A 22,495-nucleotide genomic window follows, 5' to 3' on the forward strand; every position below is an offset into this window, starting at 1 on the left:
TTACTTTTTTATTTAGAGCTCAGTATCTTTTAGGTTTTTTGTTTTTGTTTTTGTTTTTAACATTAAATGTTCACAAGAACTTTATTGTTAGAGAAGCAAAGTACAGCTGAAAAGATACTGGGAACCAGAATTGGACCTGTGGGTTTAAGCCAGCATTGTGACTTTAGGCAAGTCTCCGCCTCTCTGAATCTCAGGACACTGAGGATCAGAACAGTCTTCCTGTCCTGTCCACCACAGAGGATGACCCCAAGTCTTGAGAGACTCCACTGCTGGTAAAGCAGTTTGTGACCATCAACCATCATATCATCACACACGTCCTCCCCAGCTTCCTTCCTACAAGGAAGTCCTGATGAAGAGGCCAGAGGGTGATAAGATTTGTTGGGCGGAAGATGGTGGACCCAGGGGAAAGGCAGGCCAGAGTCCCAAATAAAGGATGAGAAGAGTGGAAAGTGCCATATGGGTGAAATAAAGGAAGGTGCTGGGAGGGAGGGAGACCTTGCCTCCCTGGCAATTTGGCTTAGGTTTGGCACTTCCTGGAAGACCTCAATGGCCTCACCTTGAGCTGACGATGTAGGAAGGCATCCTTTCTTTTAGAGTAGCTTTTGTCTTTAGACTAAGGGTCTTTAGTTCAGATACTCTGCTCAGCAGTTAGTTTGGGTTAGTTTCCCTCCTGCCTTCAGTGTTATGTTGGAAGTCTGAAACAGTTTGATTCATTTGTTTCAGTTTATATTCCATTTAGGGTCTTTTTCCCCATCCTTATTTGTTTTGTTTGTTCTATTTTTAAGTATATGAGTTATCAAAACTCTTGTTGACTATGAAGTCAGAAAGTGGCATCTCCCCTTCAAGCATTAGCTCTTTTTTAAACAATATTTGTGGCCACATTGAACAGTAGCCAGCCACTATCAGGGAGGATAGCCAGACAGTGCAAAGTAGAATAGAACAAAAGCAAAGGCCTTACCCTCAACGTGTTTAAATAAAATTGATCTCTCCGCTGATTTGTCACTTAATGAATACTGTGTCTTTATGCTTCTTCTCCAGGAAGGATTTGATGCCCTGGATCCCTTTATTCCCATCCTGGTTTCCAAATATAACCCAAAGGAATTTGAAAGTTGTATTCAGTATTACTTGGAGAACAATTGGCTTCAACACGAGAACGGTCAGTTGCTTAATTTTTCCCTATCAGAGCTTTGTGCTCACAGAAGAATCCCACTGAATCAGAGCCTTGATTTCTTCTTCCCTCAGCAGCAGCCTGTAATTTGTTTTTCATCTTTTTTCCCTGTATCTTGACTTCTGGTTGATTAGATGGTACAGAAGGTGTGGGATTGGGGAGTGGTTAAAGTTTAACTTATGAAAGGCATTAAATTTCTCCCTAAATTCTCATCTTAGTCTAGAATAAGATGCTCATGCTAACAGGGGAGGCCAGACCAAGCCCAGCCACTGGCAGAATTTCCAGGTGCTTGGGTTGCTGCCACCCTCTCACTGCTGCATTTATCCATCACTCAACAAACTTGGATTGGGAGACTCCTATGCTAGGACACCCCCAGAATAATTGATACTGTGTGAGAGGCTACTCCACCAGACCAAATCCTTGCTGTACCTGTCCTGGTATAAGTATATGAAAGCATTGCAGCTGCTCATTTTAGCCTTGCCCTTGGTTCTGGGTGTGGGTTGGGGGTTAAGGGTTATAGAGGAAAAGGAAAGGCTGTTCTATCACCAGATAATAGAGAATTAGCTGCAATTGGAGTAGGTTATTAGGGGAGGAGTATAAAGCAGCTGCAACATGGTGGGTTGGGAACCACAGTAGTGAGCTTCCTAAGGGCATGGGAGGTTTGACAAAGTCCTAAAAGTCCAGAAGATATTCTTGGAACAGAGGGAGAGAGAGACGCTGGATTGGAGGAATAGAGACAAAAGGAAATTATGCATAGAAAAAAATAATATTGGGGGGGTAAAAGGGTCTAGAAGTGAGGTCTCTTGGGAGTGCTAATTACATCGGAATGTAACCCAGATAACACAGCCTCTGACTACAGAGTTTGCTGGGTAACAGTGTTGCAGGAGAAAACTGCCAATTACTTGTGTTCGACTCCATTTTAGCTCATACAGAAGAAGGGAAAAAGGAGCTGCTGTTCCTAAGTAATAGGAATCCCAGGCAGCTGGAGCAGCTCTGTGCCTACCTCTAAGCCGTGGTCACGACATGCGTGGAAGCCAATGGACTTTTCTTTTAATGGACCCACTCAGATGGCGGGACCCACTCTTCAGTAAACGAGAAGAGCAGCCAAGGAGTGGCTCATGGCAGCGACCAGGACTGCAGTCAGCTCCCAGCCTTCGCTGAAATGGGTTCCTTGGGAAGTGACTGTGATGGCAGTAAGATGTCCTCTTGTTCTTGAAACTAATACCAGTTTATTAGATATGATTTTCACATTTAAATAATCATGTATCATTTCTTTAAGAATTAAATTAAGTATCTTTTTTAAAATGTTGTGTTAGATTTATAAGATGGAAAGAGCCTTCAGATAGGCCAAATTTAATTTCTTTGGCATTCTGCTTGTTGGGGGTCTGAAGAGACTGAATTCTACAGAAATTTTCCAGACTTTATTCAGTTTAGGCGATTGAAATTCACAGCTTAACTTCTCCTTCCCAGACCATTCACTTCCTGTTTATACTTTCATCAGTGGTTCCTGAGAACCTTCCTGAAACTCCAGCTGAGTTTGGCACTTTATACAGGTTCCTGAAAAAGAATTAAGCACTAAACCCCTATAGCATACACTGTATGTAATAAATTAACTTATATTTAATCCATATAGAATGTACTGTGTACCATCTTTGTGAGACATGAGACAATAGTGACTCAAATCAATTTCAGCCGAGTTTCATTCTCTCCCCATACCCAGGTTATTGGTAGTAGAGAAGTTTGATCCCCAGACCTGCCACCTGTCAGCTATCTGTCTTAGCCTGACTTCAGATTTCACCTTATCTCTGTTTCACCTTATGTAATGGTAATAATAGTGCCAAACTTTCAGGAGTTTTGTGAGAATTAAATCATATAGTCACTTTCCATGTAAGTGCCTCACACATAGTAGGCACCCACTGAATGGTACGTGGCTGTACCATTTACAACTTGGATTTTATAATGCTTTATTTGAAAAATTACTATGCAGGAGAGAGTCTGTGAATGCATATCAACATCTTTCACTAGAGAGCCAGCTGCCCCTACCCTTAAACCACTGCCTCAAGGATTCCCTATCAAAATTAAAACCTCCTGAGCCAGTCCCCAGTTTAGCTAGACTGATGTTCTAGCATCAGACTCAAAGGTAACAGCCTTACGGAGATTGCTTAACCACTCCCACAACTGGAAAGCTTAAATCCACTTAACAAATCCCTTTTAATGTGGTTCTGCTCTGATTGAACCCCAACTGATACACTTCCCAATATGAACAGTCAAGCCTTTGGATCTGTCCTTTCAACAGCTCAAACTCACTTCCTCCTGTCTTTACTACCACTGCCTTCATAACCCTGTCACTTCTTGTTTGAATCACTATAATCATTTGGTTGTATGTTCTCTGCTCCCAACTACTCTTGGCTACTCCCTCCAGTACCTCTTTCACAGAGCTGCCTCAGTGAGCTTTCCAAACACAGCATATCATGCAATTCCCTTAATATCATCCAGTGGCTTCACTTCACCTTTATTCTCATTATTTTTGCCATGTATGGGTTACAAAGTTCATACCACACAAAAACATGGAAATTCAAGCTCCTTTCTTTCTCTTGCCCCCTTTTCTAGGGGCAACTTCTATTACCAAATTCTACACAAAAAATACATGCATTTTTTTTTAAACACAGAAGTGTATTCTTTTATACCTTGGTGTTTCCACATACCTTGGAAATTGTATGTATCAGGGGTTTTTCTTGTAAATTGAGTGCCCACTCTAAGGAATTTAAAAAGAAAAGGGATTAAGTAGCACACAGAACCTCCAAGAGAGAGTGTCACAATCCCAGCAGCCAAAGACAGCATCCTAACCACAGCGGGAAGAGGGAGCTTTGATGAAGTCGTCAGTGCTGTGAACACTGACACTGCCTGTGCTAATGACAATGCCATCTAGCCCCCATAAGTTCCACCCCTGCTGCCTCCCAAATCAAGATGCCACTGCTCTTACCCTTACCAGAAGATGTCTACTGGCCAAGACCTGCATCTGATTGGCAGGCCTACATAGCTGCAAATGAGGCTGGGAAAGTGGCTTCCATCTTTGGAAGTCTAAACTCATAATTATGTTCATTCTCTTTCATGAATGTAGACTAGTAAGTTGTACGGCTATACCATCATTTATGTGTGAAGTCCTTACTGAAGAATTGCCTCATTACTTTGGCAGTTTGCTAAATATGGATTCTTAATTTTTCCCAAATACGCTATCATAATCTATCCAGTCCCCTTTTTGGCTTAAGACTCTTCTACTGCAGACCTAATCATCATGCCCCAATTTCTAGTGTCTCCATGCTAAGCCTGCCGCAGAGCTGGTCTCTTGAGGCTTTTCTTCATCACTCAACTGGATTAAATCAGAATGAAAAGTAAGAAGCAAAACTCTTTATTTTCAGATGACATATTCCAGTATACAGAAAACCTTAAGAAACTTAAAATAATCTACTAGAACTAAAAACAAGTTTAGCAAGTTCACAATACTGCAAGATTCACATACAAAAACCAAGTTTCTCTATACTAGCAATGAAAAATCCAAAAATGAAATTTAGTTAAGAAAGTAATTCTATCTTAAAAATAGTAGGAAAATAAAGTACTTAGCAACCTGAACAAAAGAAATGCAAGATGTACAACAAAAACTGTAAACAATACTGGGGGAAATTTTAAAAGGTCTAAATTAATGGGAAGACATTCCACAGTCTTCGATTACAAGGCTCAATACTGTTAAGATGTTAAATTTCCCCAAATTGATTCGTAAGTTTAATGCAATCGATATTAAAATTTCAGCAGGCCTTTTTTTTTCTAAAAAGTTGATAACAGGCACTAAAGTCTATGTGGAAGTAAAACCAAAGTGATTTTTTAAATATGAAGATTGGGAGGACTTTTCTCATTTTCAAAATATATTATAAAGCTACAGTAATTAAGACGGAGTGGTACTAGCCTAAGGATACCCATTAGGTCAATGTAACAAAATTGAGGGTCCAGAAATAAACACTTAAATTTCTGGTCAGTTGATTTTCAAAAAAGACATTAAGGTGTTTTAATGGGAAAAAAAATAAATTTCAACTTGTGCTGGGATAATTGGATATGTACATGCAAAAAGATGAATTTTGACCCTTACCTCACATCAGACATCCAAAATGGATTATAGACCTAAGTGTAAGAAGTATAAAACATTTAAAAGAAAATATAAGAGGAAATCTTAATGACCATAAATTAGGCAACGATTTCTTATATATGACACCAAAGATATGATCCATACTACAGAAATTTGATAAATTGGACTTTACCAAAATCAAAAATGTTTACTCTTCAAAAGATGCCATTAAGAAAATGAAAAAGACAAGCCACAGACTGGTAGAAAATACCTGTAAATCCTGAAAAAGACAAGCCACAGACTGGTAGAAAATACCTGTAAATCCTCTCTATGATTAAGGACTTCTTTCCACAATATATAGAGAATAAGTCCTCACTAATAAAAAGATAAACACCACAAAAAAATTGGTAAACACCTTGAATAGACATTTCTCTAAAGAAGACATATAAATGGCTGACAAGATAATGAAAAGAGGTTCGACAGCAACAGTGATGAGGAACAAATCAAAACCATAATAATAGAGCACTCCACACCCACTACAATGACTGCTACAAATCAAAAAGACAGCAATAACAAGTGTTGCCTCCACAAAATACGTGAGAAGATTCCACAACTCTCACCTGGAGTTCCGGGACAGACAGCACAGATTCCTCAGAAGCTGATGACATCTCATCTTCCTCATCTTGCGTAAGGTCGTCAAAGTCCTCTTCTTCCTCTTCCTCTGGCCCATCCTTCTCTCCTCCAGTTTCTGGCCCAGCCGGGGTCCCCACTGACTGACCATCAGCGCTAGACAAGTCTTCGGGCTTCCCTGGGGGGCTGCTAAGCACCATGTCAGGGTCAGCGCAGGATGAAGCATTCTTTGGGGACCCTTTGCTCATTTCTCCCGAGTTTCCTCCATCAGCAGGCTCTTGAGAAGCTGAAGGGGCTTTAGCTGGTTGACTCCTCTCTTCCTCCTGCTGCAGGGCCGTCTGTATCTTCACCTCTCTAGCACCGCCTGACTCCTCACGTGGAAAGCCAGTGCCCAATTCCACACAAGGTTCCTCTTTGATTTCCTGCTTCGGGAATCCACCAGAGATTTCCTCCCAAGAGTCTTCAGGTTCCATCTTGACAATTACCTCTAAATCCCCAGGGGAAGAGTTTAGAGATTCTTGGATGCCCTGAGGCAGTGGTTCCATAGCCTGCCTCCCCTCCTCTGTTTTCACTATAGTCCAGCCATAGGAACTGCTGTCCGACAATTCTTCCTGGCACGCTCTGTCGGCCGGTGGAGGCCCTGGGCTGGGCTCCTCTTTGGGGAAGACAGCAGCACAGAGGGGAGAGAGTTCCTGAGGTTCTAATTTGGGTTCTAGGCCTTGAAAGGCATTTTTCCCCTCAGCCAAAGGACAACTGATGTCCACATTCACTTGGGCTTTCTCTTCAGGGGTGGATGGTACAGGAAGATTCACAGAGTTGCCAGAAACAATTAAGGGTGGGATAGAGGAGGCCACAAGAGGCTGGTTCAACGGACAGGGGAAGGAAGTGGGGTTAACTAAGAGGGTGGTGATGGGGATGGTCTGAGGACTCTGGGCCACAGCAGCATTCACAGGCTGGATCATGTTGCAGCCACTGCCAAGGCTCACAACCTTCACAGTGGTGGCAGGGACAGTGAAGATGACAGGTGCAGGGTGGAGGAGGGGAGCAGGCTTCAGACAGAGAGAGGTCTTGGCCCCCTTTCTCTTTGAGCCCCTCCGTTTCACACAGGGCTTTCGAAACTTAGAAGGACCAAGTGAGGGCAGCATTACCTTGGGCACAGGGGCAGAGGGGACCAGGGTCTGGGGCTCAATCAGAGGGAAGCTGGTCTTGGTGTCAGGGGGTGTAGCAGGCAGTGCTGCTGGAGTCTCAAAACTATCGCCCCCAGCGACCCCCGGCGGAGGGCCACCTGGCACTTTCTGTAAGACAGTGGCTGGCTGGATCATGCGAGGAATCCGGACCACCATTTTGCTCGGAGGGGCTTCTGACTGAGTTGACCTAGCCGGTGTCTTCCCAGAGCCAGAGCTAGATTGGAGAGAGGGGCTGGGTCTGATAAGGAGGGGCTTCAGGGCTGATGACCGCTTCTGGATGACCGCTTTTTCCTTCCTGGAAAAACGATTGGCAACTGGCTCCAGTTTCAGGACTACACCCTTAGGCAGCAGCAGTGGGTACCGAGTTTCACTCCCCAGTTCTGAGCTGCCTTTTCTAAGACCTGGGTCTGAGCTGATCTTCGTGGTTCTGATCACATTTCCTACCTCTCTGGCACCATCAGCTATGAGCCGCAGCTCCTCTTGGATGGATGGCAGACTGGCCTATTGGGAACAAGAACACTCTGATGCAGCACGTGCCAGAACTTGGTAAAAAATCATAGGGCTTTCGAGATGCAAAGGACCTTTTCAGGACAATCTCTAGACATCACTTCAAGAAGGATTCTTCTGCACAAGATCAAATGTCTACAAAGACTGCATTCCAACTGTATACTCTAGAAGCTCTTCCCTGAATCTCCTTTAGGAAACTATCATTTTAACCTTCATTTTTAAAAGGTTATAGAATCACCTGGGGGAAGAGTGGAGAAGGAGTAGAGGAAGGGTGACTGAAGATTTCTCAAGGCCTAGTTCTACAACCAAAGCATCAGAGGTGCAAAGTAGCCTTTGATGTTTCTGGTGACCTTCTGCTTCTGACACACTTTGAGGAGGAAGACTGTACCTTTAACCAGAATGGAAGCCGGTGTTCTTCCCTTTCCACAGGTGGCTTCCACTGATGTGGCTGGATCTCTTCACAGCACTTCATTAACACGGGCAGCTGTTTGGTCTTCTTATAAAACTGAGCATGAAGAAATAAAGCATGAGTTACATTCATTCCAGAAACAATGCCCTCTGTCCGGCTCGGGGGCGAGGTAGGCAGTGGTTTAACACACACACACACACATTCATCCATAAAACAGATACATGAACAGCATGTGCTGAATGCTTCTGCATTTCAAATTAACTACTACCTAATTAATGAAGATTTTACAATTGCTCAGTATCTTCTGACGCTCTCCATTCTGGTCAGCAGGAAGGGAAAAATTTTAAGTCACAGAGAAAACAATGCAAATGGTCATTTAAAATTTCCTCCTGCTCAACAGATGCAATGAAAGTGATTAACCTTCATCCTGGCCACATGGAAACTTCCTTTTAAGCAAATAATGGCGTGAAGGACATTAAAAGGGAAGGGAAAGAAGAACAGAGAGACTGAGGCAGTTCAGTTTTAAGAGTAAACAAAGGGAAACTGAACTTACACTGACAGTATGCACCCAATCATTCAACATTTGTTGAGTGTCTTCTGCTTCCCAGGCACCATGCTACAAGCTGAGCATACAAGTAAAGAAGCAATTCCTGCTCTCAAAGACCATACAGACTAATGGGAGAGACAACCAAGTAGACCAATAATAGCATTTTGTATCAAAAAGTATAAAGACGTGCACAAGAAAGTGACACACAACTCACAGCTGAACAATAAAGATTTCTCTGGAGCAGGCGCAACTATAGATGAATCTTAACGGACACTCTGCTATATGAGGCAGAATATACTTCATGTTCATTATCATGGACATGTTTAATGAAGCACAAAGAGATGGTCTGGCCACAACAACTAAGGAATGAGGAGAGACTTCAGGAGACAAGTCAGAGGCAGGCAGGACAGGCCATCTGTGCCATGCCAAGCAGTCTGAACCCTACGCTGAAGGATTACATGCAGGTGGCTATGGCAGCAACTCGCAGGACAGAATAAACGGGAGCCAGAATTAGACACCACTTAGAAAACCACTGCATTAATCCAGGTGTGACGGAGGCCTGAACTAGCCAGTGGGCACCCCAGCAGGAAACAGAAAACTGAGAACTTGGTGACAGACAATGGTGGTGATCAAGGAGGAGGAGCCGAGGAAACTCCTCAGTTAACGGGCTGAGAAAACAGCTAGGCAGTAACATCATTCCCAAAGAACAGATCAAAGAAGGGAGAGTGGGGGGAGGGGAGCGGCGGCAACAACTGGAAGGTGCAGAAGGAGACCCAAGTTCAGTGTGAGGAGTCAGTGAGGCAACCGAGGTGAGACTTCCTTTAAACAGGTGGTGACACTAAGCTGGAGCTCAGGAGAGAAATCTAGACCAAAGATACAGATTTGAAAATCACAGAGACAGATAATCGCAAAAATCATGAAACTGGGCAAGACCACACACAGAATTTATCACGGAACACTGACGCTGAGGGGAGAGCGGGGCAGGAGTGCATGAAGGAGCAGCTTGAGGTAAGAGTCCTGGTATCACAGGACATCAGGGGACAGGAGTTTGAAGAAGGAATGAGTAAACTACGGTTTTAACTGCAAAGTTAAATAGGATAAGAGCAGAAAAGAATCCACTCAGTGGCCAATTAGGAAATAATCTGAGATCTTTGTGGGGAGAACATCCACACTTCGACAGGTTCAACACTTAAGGGCTAACTTACTGTGAAAACAGGCAGCTTAAACGCATCCATTTGGCTTTGTCCCCTCTTAAAACCCCGTGAAAACAAACAAACAAAAAAGGAATTTTTTAAAAGGTAAAAGCCTACAAAGAGAGAGAAAATGAGAGAAAAGATAAAAGCAACACAAATTTCAAAGCTAAAAAGACATGTTGCCATAAAATTGTAAAACACTGGAGAAAAGGAAAAATCCTACTTGTTGCCAGAGGGACAGAAAAAAAAGAGATATCACACAAAGGTCCAAGAGTCCAAAGGGCACCAAATTCCTAAACAGCCAGCACTAGAAACTACAAGAAAATGGAGCAAGGCCCTTAAAATTTTCTAATAAAGTGATTTTCAACCTAGTGTTTAAACCCACAGAAGTGGGAGATCCAAATACAGACATATTTCAAACTTCTGATTCTGAATAATTAGAGATTCACAGCAAGTTGCAAAAATAGTACAGACCGGTCTTATGTGTCCTTCACCCAGTTTCCCCCAGTGGTAAGATCTTAAGTCGCCTAGTAACAACACTTACACACACAAACCAGGCATCCAGTCAACTAGGAAACTGACTCTGGTCATGTCATGTTATGACAGACCCTGAATACAGTTTAACTCTAAAAATGTGTTTCTCAAGCGCTCTTCCTCAGAATGCTACTAGGATGTGCTCCACTAAAACAAGGAAGTAAAGCAAACAGACATAGGGTTCAGAATTAAGAGGATCCAACACAAGTAAGAGGCAAAATGAGTCCCCAGGATGATGGGGCAGAAAAAGCCCGAGAAGACATCAGGGCCACAAGCCTAGAGAGCAACCTGGGTAGAGCGGAACAGCCTCACAGGGCTCTGGGAAGCATTTCTTCAGGAGGATGAAGAAGACAGCAAAACACCTAAAATATCTGAACACACTGAAAACAGATTTAGAAAACTGAAGTCGACTTTAATGTTGAACGGGTAATAAATACATAGTAAGATCAAGTCCCACCAACCCTCCAAAAATGCAATTTTAACTCCACGAGAAACAAAATATTCATCAGGAAAAGCAAAGTAATCATGATACACTACACAGCTCAGTTGTGGGAAAATTTACATAGTATTCATCATGGAAACTCCAAATACAATCTAGCCAAAATTGTGATATAATTACAGTGAGAAAATTGGACCTTCCACGGTTTACATTTAATAAATAAAACCTAAATCCATAACATCAAATAACAATTGTAAGAATGCTATCTGGATGTGAAGTTCAATATGCCATCCCCTCAAAAACCTTGGTTAGCAGGAAGTAGGGAGGAAAATACTGTTTTTCATGACAAGCCTCAAAGAACCATCTGACTCTTTAAACTGTTTCAACTATTTGCCTCTTTAAAGTGTACACTTTTATGACTTTGACATAAATATTTAAATAAAAAGAGTTAAGGAGAAGGATAAAGTGGCTGCTGCCTGTCCTTTGAAGAAGGTTAGAGTGAAAAAAGAAAGAGTGAATGGCTAGAGGGAAACAGGTTTGAGAAATATTAAAAAATATGAACCATTGTATATTTAGGGGCAATATCCATAACTGAGGAAGAAGACGACACTTCACAGGAAAAGAATGGATCACTGTCCCTGAAAGGCAAGAGGGTGATTAATCCACTGTGCAGGTGGGAGGAATTAGCCTCAGCTAAAAGCCTATTCATTGTGACCAAGAAGAAGAAAACCGAATGGCTGCACCTCGCCGAGGTACCCAGGGGCGCATGCAGGAAGCACTTACTTTAATGATGTTGTCAGGAGCTCTTTTCGTGTTGAGGTTCTTGATTCTCGTTGTCAGTTGGTGTGCAGTCTTGCAAGTGAGAAGGTACTTGCTGATGAGAGGCTTAGGAAACTCAGTCCCTTCGAAGTGCTTTAGCCCTAAAGCTAACAAACTGAGAAAGGAGCAATGACACTCAGTCACAGTCCACAGTCCACCCTGCTGAGAAGCCTCCCAGATGAACTCCATCCACATCCCATAATGCACTTTTTCTGCGTCTAATTCTTGTACAACTTAATGGCAAGTCAACAGAAAATTTCAGGTATTTACTGAGCGCTACTAAGTACTGTATGAGTAAGACTCCATGGGGAGTGCACAATCAGGTGGGAAGAGGAAACGCTAAGCATAAATCCCTCACAAGTGTCGGGACATGATGCGCTTTATACTCATAATATAAGTGAAGTTTGAAAGGAAGGAGAATAATTCTAATAAACAAATAAAAAATGAATAACAGGCACCACATCAGGCACATTAAATCGGCACCAACACTACCTCCCAACAAAACATTCAATCACCGTTACGCGTGTATGTGTGCTCATGGCGGTGCGGCCGTGCATATCAAGAGCTATAAAAGTGGTCACGACCTTTATCCAATAATCTCACTCTTGAGAATTTACCCAAAGGGATAAACTCAAAAGATTTTTAAAGGCTCTACACACGAAGATCGTGGGGAAGCCTCATTTACAGCTAAAACAACCGGGGGTGGGGGAGTGGCAAATTAAAAGACTATCTCAGGGCCATTAGTATTTAAATATTAATCATAGGGCTTTAAAAGACAATATACGGAAACAAACAAACAAAAGGACAAAATTAAAGCACAGAACACAGGAAAACAATTTCAAGAAGACGTTAGGTTAAAAAAAGCAAATCCAAAGTACACTTAAGTTGCCCATAATTACGTAAGACGCACAAAAAAGAAAAAATCATTCATCTTGGGGTGATTTAGGATAATGGATCAAAAAATTGCTTTCTTTTGAAATATTTCCTCTAACATTATTATGAAGTTAGTTTTTACAATAAATAAAAGAAACCATTTAAAATGTTTCAAAAATGCCCATGTCATTCCCTCAAAGAGCAGGGTTTGGCACTGCTGCAACAGGCACACACAGAGATCTGTGCCCATCTACACTGCTTTCCTTCTGGTCCTGTGCACCCAGTCTTTATTATACATGCCTTATTACCCCTAAGCTCCTCAAAAAAAAGAACTTGGTCTTCTCCTTGGGATATTTCGTGCTTTTGTTCCCTTACTATAAATCCTTACTTGTCCTCAGCCTTGGTGAAGCAACTCTTATCCTGGGGATTCTTTGCCTTCAGAGAACACACTGGAAGTAGCTCTGGATACATGAAAACCTTGCTTGTGGCTAGGGTCCAAGCTACTTGCTTTGGCAAACAGGGAAATTCATAGGCTGTAAGGAAAAAAATCTGTGATAAATGACATTCTGTAACAAAAGAGGGCTTCACAAAAGCTCTGAATCTGTTTTTGCATTTAGATAGAGCTGCCCCTACCTAACTCGGTGCCCTCCCACCCATCCACCCTCCCACCCAAAGTTTCCATAGTCTTTCTCAGTCTAACATACACCTTCTGAAAGAAGTCCCATTCACTGTTATTAAAAGTTCATTCTCTTATTCTTTCCTAGGTGGAACACTTAACACACTAAGTAATATAAATGCTTACAAAGCACCTTGTAATACCTGGCACACAGTGTATGCTCAACAAATTTTTACCTCCTTCCCCCTTTAAATCCTTGAAAGTTAAGTGACCTTCAGCGATTCTTTCTTCCAGGATAAGATTCCAACTTCTTTAATCTACCTCACAAACCTGGTACTCCAAATTTTATTTGATTTGGCTCTTACTTAACTTTCATTAAGTTCTCCTACATTCCTCCTGAGGTTCTCATCAAAAAGCCATAAAAAGAATGAGACAATTCAGTCTCATTCATTTCTGTCTTGCTGTCTAAGCCTCTCAATTCCAGGCACTTCTGCTTTTCCAGAGTTAAGCACTATAATATCCATTATGTGTGCTTCCATAAGTGTTACCTTTATATACCCAGAAGAAAAACACAGGGTGCTCTATGTGTAAGTTATTACTATAAGTTCAGTGTTAAGTTTTCATTACCAACATATAACTAATAAAGTAGTTGGAGATCAGTGTCCATGACTTAACGCACCAAAATCCAACTATATTCAATTTAATTGGAAGAGTCAGGAATTTAAAATCAAGTCCAAAGACAAACCCAAATCCAGAGCAAACCACAACTAATTTGCTGAACCATGAAACAAATCAGAAGCAAATACCTGGTTTAAAAAAACAGCAGATATTTTCTCAAAAAATACTAAACCAATGCAAGGTAAAAACCAAAGCTGCATAAACATTTCTTTAAAATACTGAACGCGGCAAATGTACATCATCTCTAATTTGTTCCTACCTCCCAAATCAACATGTCACTCAAAATGGAGATGTCACTACAATCATTACAGGAAATAAAATGATCCTAATAAACAAGAGAGTAAAAGCCTAAACACAACCTGACTTTACCACCTGACTTCCATCTTTATCAGTCTGTCTTGACCTGACGCCTAATGCTTACCCTCACATCTAAGTCCAAACCTTAGCACCGAGTGCCACCTCTCTACCCTCCACAGCCGTGTCCTGTCCACTGCCTCCATCCCTTACTTAAGTCCTAGTATTATCATCTAATTCTAGAACTTGGATAATGAGCACAGAGGGAGGATACAAGACAGAAGGAAGAAATTACAAATATCCTATCTCCTCCAACCTCAGGAAACTATCCCTAAGAAATTACCTACGGGCTAAGACTCCCACTTCTCCTTGTAAGTTAAAACTTCAAGCGGACACATCTGCCCCCTACCGGTCTTCTTGACAGTTTTACGAGGACTCCAGTCAACGCTGACATGTGTGTTGAAGTCTTCAATGAGCTGCATAGCTCCCATCAGGTTACAGGGTTGGAACAAGGTCTGAAACTTGGGGTTGAAATGATGATGAACGGCGATGGAGTTTTGAGCAAAGGTTCCCAGCTCTTTCTGGGAAAACAGGACACAAAGGAAATCTAAGTTTCAGACAATTAATACCAGCAGCCCTTAGCCTCTGAGTGAAAAACTGTCCTTCCTATAACAGGATAGAAACAAGTAAAATTCATCATAAAGTCTTTCACAATTAACATTATTCCATTAAGACCGCTCTTTTGCTAAGTCCTTAGAAATTCGGGGATTTGTGAAGCACTAATTTGTTCTTGTTTTATTCTCAGTCTGAGTGTTCCTCAGCCTTTTGGACATACGACGTAGGCCCCCAACTAGAATTAAGGTTCTCAAGAATGAGAGCCATTACTTAAAATAGAAAAATAAAAGAGAGAAAAGAAATTGTTTTGGGTTTCTCTGAATAACACCTAGAACAAAGTACTTCTCATGATCCTCTGAACAATCTGAGACGGAGATACACCATGCTGACTATCCAAGGACGCTTAGACTACTAGCCAACATACTCCTCAAACTCCAAAAAGACTTACCCAAGAGGCAAAGAATATCATCTTTACGAGCCCTGAAGTTCAGGGGCAGTTTTTATAGAATTTAAAATTTTGAAATTAAAAGACCTCCCTCCAAAAGATTTCAAAATGTCATGAGCGATATTAATTTTATACATAAAACACTGATAGGATCCTTATAAATATTTAATAAATTCAATAAAAAGAACAGAAGTACTAAAAAACCTAAGATGGGTAGCTCTAAAGGTGAGGAAGAGAACCGAACGAAAAAGTAAGAGGGATTGTCTAAAGAAAACTGAATACACTCTCCGTCCTTTCATGGGAATCAATGGCTCACGTTCACTCAGCAAATGCAGGAGCCATACAAACAGCTACCAAAACATGCAGGAAAGAAGAATAAATGTAGCTTATGATGGGGAAGAGCTGTGAGAATGACTTCCAAACTAACTGCATACTCAATTCCTTAGAGTTAGGGATATTTGAAACCTTACAAGAAGTATCTTGGTGGTACTGGCCTCCGAACTGAGACTGGGGTTGGAGGTGGCGAGAAGGTGAATTTGCGTCAAGAGTTGAACATGCTGGAGAGGGAAAGAAAATAATACAGTGATGTGTTATGATGTTGTCATTTCAGGAACTCAGAAGACCATACTAAGATGTAAGCACTTTTATCATATATGTTTTGCTTTCTAGAGAGACTATGAGAACAACACAGTATCTTGGTATGAAGTTTTTTCTCAGATACGTTCCCCTTGAGCAAAATAACAGAACCAGAGGAAGTTTAACCTCAAGCCAGAGGGACTTAGATTAGAAAGAAGAAAAAACTACTCTGGCAGTAAGGCTGTTAAATTTAGAAGGGATTGCTAAAGATTCTTTGAAATCTGTAATTCTGAATACTTTCAGGGTGCTTGCATGCACTCTTACGTGAGCCATAAGGACACGAACATGATAACCTTTCAAGATCCTAACGGATGATGTGAAGATCCTGTGGTCTGTGGTTTCCATGGTTATTAAGACACCTATTTCTGACTTTTGTAAACCTGCTAATTTTTGGCTTCAGAGTCAAGCCAATGGATGATCCAGCATTAACATTACAGAGAAGAGTCTCACCTGTTGCATCTGCTGCTGGAGTCTCCTCCTCTGTGCTGGGTCTAGAATCAGAGTCTGATGAACTTTCTCACTCTGGGGCTTAACCCTGTCTACTACCTCCTGCTGCTGTTTGGCTGAAGATTTCTTCATCTTCGGCTGTTCAAGTAGCTCCTTCACTGTGCGATGCTGCTCATTTAGCAAGTTGGCCAGTGGTTCCTCAAACCTACCCCCAAAAGGAGATGACTGAATGTGAGTATTTCCCTAGGTCCACAACACATCCAATTCCTTCTAATGGTGGACTAAGAGAGTATGAATGATTTCCATCTACTCACTTGCCTAAATATGAACACGTTATCATAACCCCAAATCCATTCTTGCTCATGAATCCATTTTCCCACTGGAACCATTCTCAACCCATCAGTCAAACTAGAGGCACAGACTCATCTTTGATTCTCTGTTTTGCTCTTCCCCACATGTGACCTGGCACCAAGATCTGACCACGCTTCTAGAGGAGCAGCTCTGGAACCTTCCACTTCTCTCCTCCGCCACCGCCATTGCTCTAGTAGAGCTCCCTGTTATCTTTCACCCGGACTTAACCCCAGCTGCTTTTCTGGGCTCCAGAGATTTCCATCCTCCCAACTCCGCTTCTTCAGGGGATGGCTAATTTCCAGATTTCACTTTAGTCAACAGACAAACTCCTAGCCTATACAAATCTTCTCCCAAAGTTGTTAGCATAGATTCAAATAAGATGATTTCAAATTGTCCCCTTCTAAAATCATTCCTGTAAATAATATACAAATGAAGGGGACAATAAACAAAAATCTAAGAGCAGGGAAATGTCTGCATTCAAGGAGCTACTGGGAACCCATCATTTCAGCATCACACTGATATCTACTTTAATATAGGACTTGTTCTTTTTTTTAATTTATTTTTTTAATTGAAGTACCATCAGTTACAATGTGTCAATTTCTGGTGTACAGCACAATGTCCCAGTCATGCATATACATACATATATTTGTTTTCATTTTCTTTTTTTTTATTAAAGGTTATTAGAAGATATTGAACATAGTTCCTGTGCTATACAGCAGAAACTGTTTTTTTAATCTATTTTTATATATAGTGGCTAACATTTGTAAATCTCAAACTGGGACTTATTCTTAATGGTGATACAGAATCTTCTCAAAGCACAGCATCTGCTCTCTCATTTACCTATTACTCCCATCCCAGCCTAGCTCCTCCCATTCTCCAACTCTTATCCATTCGGCTGCCCTGCCTTCCTTTTGTAAAAAGTCAAAGACCAAACAAACAAACAAACAAAGTCAAAGACCTTCTAGCATGAAGTAAGAAGGGGATGTACTAAAACACATCATAGCTTATGATAAATGGTGATAAGAAGGCTCAAGTATTACCCTACTATGCACGTACTGGGAAGAATTTAACCATATTGTGCAAAAGGCATAGGCAAAAGAATACGTACTGCGATTTACTTACATAATGTGATATACAGACATACAAAGCCAGTCCACCGGGTTAGAAGTCAGGAAGGCTGTCACTTTGGAGCGGTAAGGAGGGAACGCAGGTTAGGCTTTAGGGGAACTTCTACTTTTTTATTTTTTGCCTGAGGCACTATTAGCTGGTAGAAGTATCCCATGCGAGAAAAGACAAAAGCTGCAAGAGTCGTAAGGAGTAGGTAGGAGAATCTTAAGTGAGCCGCGCCAGATACCTCACGAAGCAAACAACGCCAAGAGCGCTTCCGCATTATGCATAGACTCCGGCGCCTACAACTTCCGGCCTGCGTCAAGGGGCCCCGCCCCTCGACGACAACGACTGGTTAAGCAGAACCGGTCCACGCTCGGGAGAGGCGGGGTATGATGAGCGGTGTCTCTAAAGCCAAACGAATCGTTTATCCTATGAGAACGGAGGTGTCTGTGGGCCAATTGGGTGCCGGAATAGAGGCCCCGCCCACAAGCATGCCGAGCCAATCGGGTAGGAGTAGCGAGTGGGCAGGCAGCCACTGTGCGACCCAGCGGAGCTGCGCAGCATGGCGGGCGGGGCCCGGGAGGTGCTCACTTTGCAGTTGGGACATTTTGCAGGTTTCGTGGGAGCGCACTGGTGGAACCAGCAGGTGAGGTCTCTGGGCGGCTGCCCCAACTAAGCCTTTCGAGATCTCCAGCCTTTCCTTCCGTCCTGTCTGTCGCGCCATCCCTAAGTCCAGTCCTTCCTCTGTTGCCTCCCCAGGATGCTGCGCTATGCAGACCGACCGATGCCAAGGAGCCGCTGGGAGAGCTGTGCCCAGACGTCCTGTACCGGACGGGCCGGACGTTACACGGCCAAGAGACCTACACGCCGAGACTCATCCTTATGGATCTGAAGGGTGAGGCAGTGGCCGGGGTCAGTCAGTTTCAGGCGTTCCCCTTCGCGCGCAGAGTCTCTAGCATCCGTTCGCTTCAAGGTCCTCCGCCCCGACTTACACTAGGCTGAAGGACCAGAGATGAAGAGCCATAGGGAGAAATAACTTCAGTATGCCAACACCCGAGGGATGCGAGAAGGCAAAGGCTTTATTCCATTCAAGAGCCATCTCTGGACACTGTGGGACTCCCGTAGGACCGCTGGGTGTGGTCTTTGCCCAGGTCCCACAACTAACAGCTAAGCCGAGAAATGAAGGATGGAATCTAGATTCTCCTAGGCAAGGTTTTTTTCCAACACATGTATATTCAAGAAAGCTTGGAAGAACCAAGTACTGCAGTGATGGTGAAAGCAGGTTGTCTGGTGATCAGAGGAAGATTAGCTGAAGGACGGGAGGGACTGGACTTCACTTAACATTGCCTGTTATTTTTGTGCAGGTAGTCTGAGCTCCCTAAAACAAGAAGGTGGACTCTACAGAGACAAACAGCTAGATGCTGCCATAGCATGGTATTTGTGTATTTGGAGAGGAGTGGGGAATGAGCACAGGAAGCTGGCGAACTCAGGAAAACTGGCACTATGATCAATCTCCGATTTCTTTCAGGCAAGGGAAGCTCACCACACACAAAGAGGAACCCTATCCCAAGAACCCTTATCTCCAGGACCTTCTGAGTGCAGAGGTGAGGGCCTTTGCCCTGAACTTTTTACCCACCCAGTGCTACAACTAGAGTGCCTCCACTGGGGCAGAGGGGGGAAAAAAAGAGAATTTTAGTTATATTAAATGCCTTAGAATGGTATTTTGGGAAAAAGCACTTTTTTCTAGAGGACTGTGACTACATGAACCGAAAGGAGGCTGTAGGGTGTGGCTAGCAAAATTGGGGAGGGTAAGTCAACTTTTGCCTCTAGACTTCTGTGGAACTAACTGCAGATTTTCTCATCCCTCCCAGGGAGTGCTGAGTAGTGATGGTATCTGGAGGGTCAAATCCATCCCTAATGGCAGAGGTGAGACTTGTCTAGATACCGCAGAATGGGGAACCGGGCAGAGCAGGAACATGGAGTAAGGTACATTTCCTCTGCTTTTTTTTTTTTTTTCCAGGTCCTCCCCCATGCACCACTGCTGCAACTCTAAAACCACTGATCCCCGCAGAGGGCAGCATCAGGGTCTGGTCAGACTTCCTCAGAGTCCATCTCCATCCCCGGAGCATCTGTATGATTCAGAAGTACAACCATGATGGGTATGGGGGACCCCAGAGACTGAGGCAAGGAACCGGGTCTCCACCAATGTTGGATGAGGCTCTTTTGAGGCCATCTTCCGGGCCTTCCCCCAAAACTAGATGTGTTGAGCAGGTGGAGGGGATAGACGTGGGGGAGCCCTGTAAGTCCTGGATCGGGTTTACGCATGGCAGGGAAGCAGGTCGCCTGGAAGCTTTCGGCCAAGGGGAGAGTATCCTGAAGGAACCTAAGTACCTGGAAGAGCTGGAGGACAGGCTGCACTTCTACGTGGAGGAGTGCGACTACCTGCAGGTAGCTGCGTGGCATGGTGGACACTGGGACAGAAACTCTTCTCGTTCTGCTGTCTTTCATCATCACTCACCTCTCTCCAGGGCTTCCAGATACTGTGTGACCTGCACGATGGCTTCTCTGGGGTAGGCGCAAAGGCCGCAGAGTTGCTACAAGACGAGTATTCAGGGAGGGGAATAATAACCTGGGGCCTGCTCCCTGGTCCGTACTGTCTTGGGGTGAGTAGTGCTTGGGGGAAAAAACAGTCACAGGGTAAGGAGGGGAAAAGGATGGAATCATAGCCCGGTGAGAAGGTTGCTGAAAACAAACTATTCTCATTTCTTTCACCAGGAGCCCCAGAAGAACATCTACCGCCTGTTAAACACAGCTTTCGGTCTGGTGAACCTGTCTGCCCACAGCTCTCTAGTCTGCCCCTTATCCTTGGGTGGGAGCCTGGGTCTGCGACAGGAGCCACCCGTCAACTTCCCTTACCTTCGTTATGACGTAAGGCTCCACATTTTGTTCTGACGGCAGTTAGTGACAGGACACCCCCCACACCCCCTCATGTACAGTCGCCAAGTCAGCCTTTTTCTGCTAGTGGATCTTTTTTTCCCCCCAATTTTATTTATTTTTTCGAGGGGGAGGCATTAGTTTATTTATTTTTAATGGAGGTAACTGGGGATTGAACCCAGGACCTCATGCATGCTAGGCATGCCCTCTACCATTGAGCTACACCTCCCCCTGGATCTATTCTTCAAGCCTCAGCTTGAACACAGCTCTGATGTGGCCTCCTATATCACACTGTCCTGTGCTTGTCCAGCCTTGGGCCAAACACACCCCTGTCCCAAAGCACCTGGACCTCTCTGCCATTACTGTTCTGCCTCCACATGCTCTTTTCTCAACCCAGAAGGCCAACTGCTCTTCTTGGCATCCTCTTTACAGGCCGCTCTGCCCTTCCACTGTAGTGCCATCCTGGCTACAGCCCTGGACACAGTCACTGTCCCTTATCGCCTACGTTCCTCACCAGTTTCCATGGTTCATCTGGCCAATATGCTGAACTTCTCTGGGAAAAAGGTATGAAGCTTTGTAAGGGGTTGGGTCAGAGATGGGGATTTGGGTCAGAGCTGAGGAAAAGCTCCATAACTTGATTTCTTCCTTACCTTTAGGTGGTAATGGCAGGGGCGACCATCCCCTTCCCCTTAGTTCCAAGCCAAACCCTTCCTGATACCCTGATGCAGCTTGGAGGGGCCACCCCCTGGACCCCACTGTCTGCATGTGGGGACCCTTCAGGAACACGCTGCTTTGCCCAGTCAGTGGTGCTGAGGGGTCTAGACAGAGCATGCCACACCAGGTGAGGACCAGGGGTCCATAGGAGCCCTTGTCAGACTTTTTTGTTTCATATCTTTTTCTAATACATCTCTGGACAGGCTCATGGCACTTCCCAGCTCTTCTTCCCTCTGACCCACTTAAAAGAAAAAAAAGACACTGAGCATCTTGATCCAGCTGATGGCCTGAGAACATAATTCTTAGTTTCTTATTCACACTGCCACAGATTAAAGGTGGTTTTGGCTTTGTTCTGGCAGTCAGCTCACTCCAGGGACACCTCTGCCCTCCCCGCTCCATGCGTGTGCCACCGGGGAAGAAGTCCTGGCCCAGTATTTGCAACAGCAGCAGCCTAGAGTCAGGAGGTCAGTACAATGCTCGCTCCCACCCTCCTCCCAGACCCCGACCTCCCCTGACTTGTGGTCACTCAGCTGTTGCTCTCTTGCCTCCACAGCTCTTCTCATCTGTTGCTGACTCCTTGCAAGGTGGTTCCTCCTTACCCTCACCTCTTCTCCTCAAGCCTCAGCCAGCAGGGTTTGGTTCTGGATGGTCCCTCAACTGGGGCAGGTATGTAGGAGGTGAAGAAAACCAAGATTTCACGCGTGAGAGAGGTTTACTCTATCCCTTCCTGGATACAGGCACTTTCAAGGTTCCCAGTTAAACACTCCTTTATTCACTATATAGCTCCTGAGAGAAGTGTTCTTCCTCTGGAGTACTGCATACAGAGGGGAGAGGACACAAAACTTACTGAGTTTCCTACACAGTCAAGTCTACCAGAGGCCCAGACTTCCCTGTGTGTAAGACAGAGTTCCAGGGTAGAGTAACAGTCCGGTCACAGGGCTCCTGTTTCTCTCCCTCCGCAGCAGTGGAGAGCATCCCTGTGCTTGGTGCCCTCTGCTCCTCTTCATCCTTGAACCAGACCCTGGGAGATTTGGCCAAAGAGCTTGCCAGACTCGACCTGCGGCGCTGGGCCAGCTTCATGGATGCCGGGGTGGAACGGGATGACCTAGAGGAGACGCTGCAGGAGCTGCGCAGCCTGGCCCAGTGCTATCAGGCTGGCGACAGCCTCATGGACTAAAGCTCCAAGAAGAGGAAAGAGCTAGTTCACAATAAAAACCGCTGGATGCAGGAGC

At 44.0% G+C, this 22,495-nt stretch overlaps 3 protein-coding genes across 10 annotated transcripts in view; 2 read left to right on the top strand and 1 right to left on the bottom strand.

Moving 5' to 3' along the window:
- DAP3 (death associated protein 3) overlaps positions 1-2,473 on the top strand; it is a 27,233-nt gene extending 24,760 nt beyond the window's left edge. For both annotated transcript variants that reach the window (XM_010953924.3, XM_010953923.3), the window contains exons 12-13: positions 1,039-1,156; positions 2,092-2,473. In XM_010953924.3, coding sequence (XP_010952226.1) covers positions 1,039-1,156; positions 2,092-2,177 — 204 coding nt within the window. In that variant the 3' untranslated portion in view covers positions 2,178-2,473. The remainder of the gene's footprint in view (positions 1-1,038; positions 1,157-2,091) is intronic.
- The window catches only part of YY1AP1 (YY1 associated protein 1), a 21,268-nt gene extending 3,307 nt beyond the window's left edge, over positions 1-17,961 (bottom strand). Inside the window, exons 1-10 of one of the 4 annotated variants that reach the window (XM_045515937.2) lie at positions 17,860-17,961; positions 16,158-16,359; positions 15,542-15,628; positions 14,421-14,592; positions 12,812-12,956; positions 11,515-11,665; positions 7,998-8,114; positions 5,906-7,603; positions 5,310-5,341; positions 3,874-3,923 (exon numbers count right to left, since the gene is read on the bottom strand). In XM_045515937.2, the coding sequence (XP_045371893.2) occupies positions 3,874-3,923; positions 5,310-5,341; positions 5,906-7,603; positions 7,998-8,114; positions 11,515-11,665; positions 12,812-12,956; positions 14,421-14,592; positions 15,542-15,628; positions 16,158-16,286 (2,581 nt within the window). In that variant the 5' untranslated portion in view covers positions 16,287-16,359; positions 17,860-17,961. Of the gene's footprint in view, positions 1-3,873; positions 3,924-5,309; positions 5,342-5,905; positions 7,604-7,997; positions 8,115-11,514; positions 11,666-12,811; positions 12,957-14,420; positions 14,593-15,541; positions 15,629-16,157; positions 16,360-17,627 lie in introns of all 4 variants that reach the window. The other 3 variants (XM_045515936.2, XM_010953926.3, XM_010953927.3) reach the window with 3 other exon arrangements.
- A 141-nt stretch (positions 17,962-18,102) lies between these two features.
- On the top strand, positions 18,103-22,493 carry MSTO1 (misato mitochondrial distribution and morphology regulator 1). Of its 4 annotated transcripts, none has more exons than XM_074349547.1 (14): positions 18,103-18,261; positions 18,375-18,510; positions 18,980-19,049; positions 19,144-19,219; positions 19,487-19,541; positions 19,636-19,774; positions 19,946-20,063; positions 20,144-20,278; positions 20,391-20,543; positions 20,982-21,113; positions 21,206-21,390; positions 21,623-21,727; positions 21,817-21,929; positions 22,201-22,493. In XM_074349547.1, exons 1-14 carry the CDS (start codon positions 18,178-18,180, stop codon positions 22,365-22,367), a joined length of 1,668 nt encoding a protein of 555 aa, XP_074205648.1. In that variant the 5' UTR covers positions 18,103-18,177; the 3' UTR covers positions 22,368-22,493. The 4 variants fall into 4 exon arrangements, with proteins under 4 accessions (XP_074205648.1, XP_010952232.1, XP_010952231.1 ...); XM_010953930.3 differs by having other exon boundaries at positions 22,226-22,493; XM_010953929.3 differs by having other exon boundaries at positions 19,636-20,063; positions 22,226-22,493.
- The last annotated feature ends 2 nt before the right edge of the window (positions 22,494-22,495 follow it).

The sequence above is a fragment of the Camelus bactrianus genome, chromosome 21, assembly GCF_048773025.1.
Source record: "Camelus bactrianus isolate YW-2024 breed Bactrian camel chromosome 21, ASM4877302v1, whole genome shotgun sequence".
NCBI lineage: Eukaryota > Metazoa > Chordata > Mammalia > Artiodactyla > Camelidae > Camelus > Camelus bactrianus.